The sequence below is a fragment of the Nesoenas mayeri genome (genome assembly GCF_963082525.1).
Source record: "Nesoenas mayeri genome assembly, chromosome: 19".
NCBI classification, from domain to species: Eukaryota; Metazoa; Chordata; class Aves; order Columbiformes; family Columbidae; genus Nesoenas; species Nesoenas mayeri.
Genome location: NC_137568.1, coordinates 6378735 through 6385625, shown reverse-complemented (window position 1 = coordinate 6385625; position 6891 = coordinate 6378735). Strand labels below are relative to the sequence as shown.

The 6891-nt window shown below is 43.4% G+C and overlaps 1 protein-coding gene across 1 annotated transcript in view; it reads left to right on the top strand.

Moving 5' to 3' along the window:
* Nucleotides 1–3795: 3795 nt before the first annotated feature.
* Nucleotides 3796–6891, top strand: part of B3GNTL1 (UDP-GlcNAc:betaGal beta-1,3-N-acetylglucosaminyltransferase like 1) — a gene marked incomplete at both ends in the record, with an annotated part of 89408 nt that continues 86312 nt past the window's right edge. Inside the window, 2 exons of the mRNA XM_080356689.1 lie at nucleotides 3796–3888; nucleotides 6660–6776. Coding sequence (XP_080212815.1) covers nucleotides 3796–3888; nucleotides 6660–6776 — 210 coding nt within the window. The remainder of the gene's footprint in view (nucleotides 3889–6659; nucleotides 6777–6891) is intronic.

The window sequence follows — 6891 nt, the reverse complement described above, 5'->3', positions numbered from 1 at the left end:
ACACATGTAACTAATTGGAAACCAGTAAACAATTCTTGTATTGAAGCACAAAGCAGATAATCTCACTCACACTACTTCAGTCATTTTCTTCTCATGTGGCTGACTGGAATAAAACTGTTAAAATACTGTTTCCCTCATGCAGAAAAAGATCTAGGGGATATAATAGATCCCAAGCTGATTAGGAGTCAACAGTGTCAAGCCATTGTGAAAAAGGCAAACACTGCACTAAGCTGTGCAAACAGGAGCATGGCTTGGAAGATGTGGGATGTAATCCTGGTCTGCCCAGCACTGGTACAGCCCCCGCGGGGACACGGGCTCTGCCGCTGGGTCTCATTGCCCAGCAGAGATGCAAAGTGCCCAGAGAAAGTCCAGGAGAGAGCAATGAGAATAAACAGAGGTCTAAAGCGTGACCAGCGAAGAAGGACTGAATGAATATGTGCATAACCTAAACAAGAGAGCAGGATGGGGGTAAACGTAACAATAATCTGCAAATACATAAATGGTGGCTGTGGAGAGGAAGGGAATGGCTGGTTTTCTGTGTGTGAGATGGATAAGGACTAACGGATTAGGGATGGAGTTTGCAAGCCCTACCAGGCAAAGAAAGGGTTAAGGCAGGCATTAGCAAGAAAGCAGCTGAGAAGGCACACAGCTGCAGGGGATAAAACACTGGGGAGAGGGCTATCAGAGGACCCCTAAGGAGGGGGCTGAGGGAGCCTCTCAGGGCAGAGACACACACAGGCTTAAGGGATGTTAGGCTGTGTCTTTTGTAAGAGTCTAGTCTTATCTTTGGCAGGTTACTGGCCTCTGTGTTTGTATTGACTCAGTGTGTTTGATTATGAAACGGCTATCTTCTTTTAGGCCTGTAAAAAAGCAGGATATGGTCCTAAGGTTTGAATTATTTTTTTTTAAATAGCCCAGCAGAATTTTTCACATCTGGCCTAAAACGTGGTCAAAGTGCTGGATCAACTGAGGTAGGAGGAAAGTATTAAAACTCCTTCTACTAACAGAGGACTCAAACCGAGGAACTGTATCTTGGGAGCCGAAGACTTCAGTCTGTGCTGGGAGACAGCAAGAAGCTTCTGTATAAAATGGAAAAGTTAGGGAGTGGGCTCAGGCTCAACAGCTCTGAAACTGGGGACATGATAAATGTCTGGATGTTTTTGCAAGGGGGGAAAGATCTCAGCCTGCCAAATTTGATGGAGCTTGGAAATTGCAGCAAGAGCTAGGTGAGATATTAAGAAATTCTTTCTCAGGGTAAAGGCGGTGAGGACTGCGATATATTGCCTGAGGATTTTATAAAGCCTCTGTTGTTGGAGGAAGGCCTTTGAGGACAGGCTAGTAGGTATTCGTTAGGAACAACAAAGTTGATCCAGTCTCATGACAGCTGCCCTATAGTGCTATAATGTGAAATATTGCATCTCTCTTTTCTTGCCGTTCTCCTGTGATGCTTTATGAAAATAATGGAGCATTTCTAGAAGCTCAAAGCATTCTTTGGATAGAAGTGGTTTCAAAACCAGCTGTAAGCTGAATATTTTACTGACTCTGTTGAATGATCCTTTCAACATGGTGTGCTCTGGAAATACTTCAGTACCGAATCGTGTAAATTCAGTGATAAATATGTTAAGAGGAAAACTCTATACTCTTTCTGTCTTCCCCATAAAGGTACAACTAAATTAAGTTGCCCGCATGTTCCACAACCTTTGTAAGGATACTCTCTTACCCCTTCAGTTACAGTTTAACCTTTTTCAAAAGAGACTAAACCTAAGACTACTTGGCCTAAATAGCCCTGGCGATATCCTACACAATAAGTACTTATATATATTTTTTAACTCCCAGTGAAATCAGTTGAGATCTCAGAAGTCAGCCGGTCTAAGCTGTCTGTACTATAACTAGCCTATGTCATTTTTTAAATGACAGAAATAAGTGTAAAGAAAGCAAAACAACTTTCTAGATAGTCTTTCCAACACGATGAGGAAAATTTCTATTTGATAGCTGAAGCCTCTAGAATGTGCAAGTTTTAGGTTCACAGTAATGATCCTCAAGAGATTGTTTTATCAGAAATAAAAGCTAAAAACTAGTATGATGAGAAACGTCTTTGATTCTGCTTTTAGCTGTAAGAACAGCTTTGTGTGCTGTTCCCTACCACTCTCTTTGAAGTACAGCAACTGGAAGTAGGACCAAATCATTTTTGCTTGCTTCTAATGAGATTGTCATGACAGCATCAGGAGATCTTCCATTCTGACCCACATGAAAGAAGAATCGGCTCTGAAACAACAGACTATATTTTGGAAACTCTTTAGTTGCCCAAGAACCCAGAAATGCCAGCTAGATTTTCAAAAGCCAGTAGGTAACAACCCCCTCAATGGAAGCTAGGAGCCCGGTTTGTGCTGAAAATCCCACTGAATAGTTTTTGCGTGCTTGCGGCCTTTAAAAGTCTGTCCAAAATCCCCCCAAATGAAAATCACATTTTAAGTAGATGTTTGTATTTAATTACCCTCTGTGGTCAGCTACAGAACATAACTTAGAAAACATTTCTGGTGGTTTTGGTTGGTTCTCTGTTTTCCTCGGGGAAGGAAGCCTGGGCTTTGCTCTGCATTTTGCAGACTGCTTGGCATAATGAGGCACTGGTCCCTGACTAGGACTTTTGTTTGGTTCAGCTCGAGTAAAGCAATACTCTGCTACGCTTTCCTAGATAAAGCAAGGCATGCAGGCAGTGTAAAAGTGCTAGCAGCCTTCATCGCCGGGAAAAGAAATGATCATATTCAGTAGTGCTGTTCACAGAGAGATTAAACTCAGGCTGGACCGACAGAAGCGGTGTAGATAATTTGAAAGACATTCTGTGGGTGAATTACAGCTTGGCCATCTTCCTCACCTCCTCGGGTCTCAGATTTGTGCGCCAACAAACATTTTAAGATAACTCTGCTCTGTTTGCTCCTTGGATTGTCTAGCTGTTTAACAGGCTCTTCAGATAAACAAGGGATAATCTCAGGATTTTGCTGAACAAAGATTGCTTTGTGCAAATTTTAAAAATTCTGAACAAGTTGTTGTATAGGACCTGGCCCGGCAATGCCTTGGTTGTGAACACGGTCAAGGGAGTAAGTGGTTGCACAATCATAGTTTCAGTAGTTAAATTACCAATAATTAGATCATTACCACCGAGTATTTTCCAATTTTTTAAGTTTATTAAAAAATAAGAAAGGCAATGCTAGCACTGAACAGACCAGTCTTAACCAAGAAAAGTACTGACTGGAGAGGTACAAGTAAAACACGTAATCAGAGAACAGGTGGGAAACTGGAGGCACCATTTATTGAGGGAATCAATCACAGACAGGACCCGCACACCTCGAGCCAGGCCGGCGGAGCGCCGGGGGTGACCCTGCAGCGCAGAGAAAACGTTTTAAAACTTTAAAACGCCACCCAGCAGCCCCAGCTCCTCCTTGAGCCAGCGATGGACGCGGGTCTCCCCAGGTCCCCCCAGCCCGCAGGCCAGGCCGCGGCCGCCTTCCCGCTCCTCGCTGCCGACCTAGAGCGTCGCTCAGCGGCGCTTCCGGCCGCTCCAGCCGCCTCCTCGATCGTTGTTCCTCCCGCTGGGGTTTCCCGCCGCGCCCCTCGGTGCGCGAGCGGCTTGAGGGGACGAGGCGGGAGCGGGGGGGGGCCCGGCCCTGAGGAGAAACGCGGGGGGAACGGGGCAGCACCCCGCGGTACGTGCGAGGCACCCGCCCCGGGCGCTCCGGCTCCTCCAGGGACACCTCGGCGGTGAGGGAGCCCTCCCCGCCCTGGGGGGCGGAGGCGGCCATGGCGGAGGCGGGGAGAGCCGGCGGGAGCCCCGCCGCAACGCGCCGCCCTGTGCCCCCCCGGGCGGCGGGGCGAGGCTGCGCCGTCCAGGTGGTACGTGTCAGGCGGAGGCCCGGGCAGGGAGCGGGGCGGCCGGGGCTGGGCAGAGAACAAAGCGCAGAGCGGCTGTGGCGGCCGCACCGGGTCCCCCCGGAGCTCCGGGGGAGGTTTCGCTGCGGCCGCTCGGCTGAGGGGGCAGCGGGTGTCCCGGGAGCCGCTCTGGCCTCGGGGCTGTGCTGCTTGGCCCCACAGAGTGGCTGCAGGGGCGTTTGGTTACGTGGAGTATGAAAGGATAGTTAAAAAAAATTCTTACAGTACTTGGTTACTCCCTCTAACGTTTTTTTTTTCTTTAAATTAGTTTTTCTTCTACAAATTCATACACATAAACCTGATGAGGTTTGGCAATAATTAAGGTGCAGTGAGGCAAACATCTGAAAAGGAAAAAACAGATCAATGTGCAAGTGAGAATTACAAACACCGTATCGGAGTCTCAGATCCTAAAGGCAGGTCATAGTTTGCAGCCTGAAAGGCTTCCTGTGTTTATTTAAAGTATCTCGTGTGTAAGATTTGACAGAGCTAGTATGTTTCTGCCAACAGCCATGACTTTCTGAATGGTTTGGAATAGTGACTCATACGAAAACTTCATTTAAAAATAACAGTTTCTGACTTCTATGAAGTCTTCAGCATGTTAAAATGATTTTAAAATTAATTTTCCATATTCAGATGTGGAGGCAGGTAGGAGCCAACTTGAAGCAAAACCTGAGGAAACTGAAATTTACCATTTCTTTTGGAGTTGTTTATTGTATATATTCTCAGTAGAGGAGGATGGTGGTAATGTCAGAAGTAGGAGATTTTTTTGATACAAAACATGCAGTTGCACAGTTTCTGCCATTTTTTTAACCTTACATTTCTCCCCTTCAGTCTTAAGATTGATGTGTTGTTTTTCAGTGGTCTAGCTGAGGGAAGAAGGGAGGTTTTTTGGTTGAGTAATACATTTGTAGAAGAAAGGGGATCGAACTACCTGTTAACCATTTTGCGGTCTGTCATTTTTGCCATACATCAAAATTCATTTTGCAGTGAGTCCAAGAATCATTATATTCAGCTTAATGATGGCAAAACTGCGTTACTAAAAATACCTAAAACCTGCTTCAGGTCTTATTCTAGAATGTGTGAAGTTCAGGGAAAACCACATAGGGTCACAATCTTCAGATCTGATTCATAGTTCTGTGTTTTAACTGTTGTACTTGGCTCATAGGCCATGAAAGTGTTGAATTTTGCTTTAAATCAGTCTCAGCTAATGAAATGATAATTCCGACTCAGTTGTCACTTAGTTGATCTTGTAATGACAAAAATACATTAGTTGCTTCCAGTTTATGTCCCTGTGTTGGCTCAGAATTACTTCTAAAGAGCTTTATGCGTATTTCTGTAGTTCACTGTTATGGTAACAGCTTCAAATGTGTGAAAGGCTGCTGCAAAGAGAACTGGAGTGATAATCCGTGCTGGGATCAGGAAGTAGTAGTTAGTGTAAACTGCAGAAAAAGGAATTTAGATATCGGTAAGACTGCTTCAGGTCTCACTTACACCTGCTAAATAGAGAGTGCCTTAGCAGGGTTGGTGTTTCTGTCCCTGGGGATCATGGTTTGTCAGCAAGGATACAGCTGTACTTGATCTTGTTTTGGGACAGAATAAATCAACAGGGCCTCTTGAGGTTACTACCAGCTGGATTTTTTACTATGAATCTACACCTGTAAGTGAAATAGTACTCTGGTTCGTGTTTTTCCCTCTTTAAATGAACCGAGGTGACTGAAGTATTGAATAATTCTTGAGTAATTCAATTTCAGTATTCTTTTAGTATTTTGTTTCTTAAGATTCTCACATGTTCACAATAGGAACTACTCCTCTGTTTCTTCAAACTATGCATTTATGGTTACACCGCACGATAAGGAGTTTAAGTTCTGCTTCTAGGAACCTCTTAAAATATCCCATGAGACTTTTACAAGTTACTGAGGCTCTTTGCCTTAAGTTCCCCATCTATAAATGATCTTAACAGGTACGAGTTTGGACTCTCCTTTTACAAACACAGCCACGGTGTTACTGTGCTCATTTCTTAGGACTTGTACTCTGTGAATGGAATGTATTCATTTTTCAGATACTGAAAGTATTTGGAGAGGTTGTTGGCTTTTGGGGGTAACTAGAACAGTGGTGAGTGATTGAACAGAGAAATCCCCCATCTCTGGCTTCTAACCAATTTAAAAATATTTCAGATAAGTTTTTGTGCTTTGCGTCTATGTGGCTGAAACAACAGAAGCTGTAATAGGAAAGTCTGCCATTGAAATGGTGAACTACAGAACTATGTCATATGTCATCTTGTAAAGTGCTTAATAGTAGTTTTAGATAGAATGATTTTTAAAAACTTGGCTAGAGGTCAAGAGTACAGGCTGCGTATATGAGCATCTCCAATTAGGTAGTAAGCTTAAAATTGATGAGCAAGATACATTAATGGAAGACCAAAGTAAAGAGTGTCATAAGAAATGCAGGAATACTAGAAACAGGTATGGTGTTATAGATGTTTTGTTAGCATTTTTGGTTCAGTAGTCTCTTTTGTTTCCTTGTGAGATCTACTGAAGGTCATATTACAGAACTCAAAAAATGAAAAAAAGGTTTGATAGAGAAGAAAACAAATAATATGTTTATAATGAAAATAAAGGAACTTTACCTACTTTTAAGGTGCATTTTTTGTGAAAGTTAGTTTAAGAAGGATCTGGCATTTTTCCTTTTTAATGAATATTCTTATGCTGACATACAATTGGATTTTTTTTTTTTAGTCTGTCATTGTGCCTGTTCACAATAGCGAATGTTGGTTAGATCAATGCTTGAAGTCGGTTTGGGATCAAGATTTTAAAGAAACCATGGAGCTGTCAGTTTTTAATGATGCCAGTAAGGTATGTTTCAGACCTTGTTTAAAATACTGTCCAAGTAAATACTGTCTCTGATAGGAATTCACAGAATTGACTGGGTTGGAAAAGACCTCAGAGATCATCAAGTCCAACCCTTGGA